The sequence below is a fragment of the Penaeus monodon genome, chromosome 25 (assembly GCF_015228065.2).
Source record: "Penaeus monodon isolate SGIC_2016 chromosome 25, NSTDA_Pmon_1, whole genome shotgun sequence".
Taxonomy (NCBI): Eukaryota; Metazoa; Arthropoda; class Malacostraca; order Decapoda; family Penaeidae; genus Penaeus; species Penaeus monodon.
This window is the reverse complement of record NC_051410.1, coordinates 1,974,681-1,975,012: the sequence shown is the minus strand read 5'-3', so window position 1 is coordinate 1,975,012 and position 332 is coordinate 1,974,681. Positions and strand designations below refer to the sequence as shown.

Genomic DNA, 332 nt, shown 5'->3' with positions numbered 1-332 from the left:
CCACCAGCACACCGAGCCAGCAACCGGCAGCCACACGAACCTCCGAGAAGCCCTTGATGGCGATGGACAGGTTGAGTCCCAGAGGCCCCGGATCGATTCCCGGAGGAGGCAGCTGGAGCAGGTAGTCGGGAGAACGCACCAGCTTGTCGCAGCTGGTCTCGTCGCTGTTATCCGGGCAGTCTACCCTCAGGTCACAGCGGCTCTCGAGGCTGATGCACGTTCCGTCCGCGCAGCTGTATTCACTGTCCCGACAGGCGGTGAGCGCGAGGGCGTGGCTTGATCCTGGGGGCGGGGGAGGGAGGGACGGGGGGGTTGTTGAAACGTTTACGGGA

General features: G+C 64.8%; 1 protein-coding gene across 1 annotated transcript in view; it reads right to left on the bottom strand.

Moving 5' to 3' along the window:
• Positions 1-332, bottom strand: part of LOC119589479 — a 24,491-nt gene that overhangs the window by 7,362 nt on the left and 16,797 nt on the right. The window contains 1 exon segment of the mRNA XM_037938080.1: positions 41-282. Within this exon segment, the coding sequence (XP_037794008.1) occupies positions 41-282 (242 nt within the window).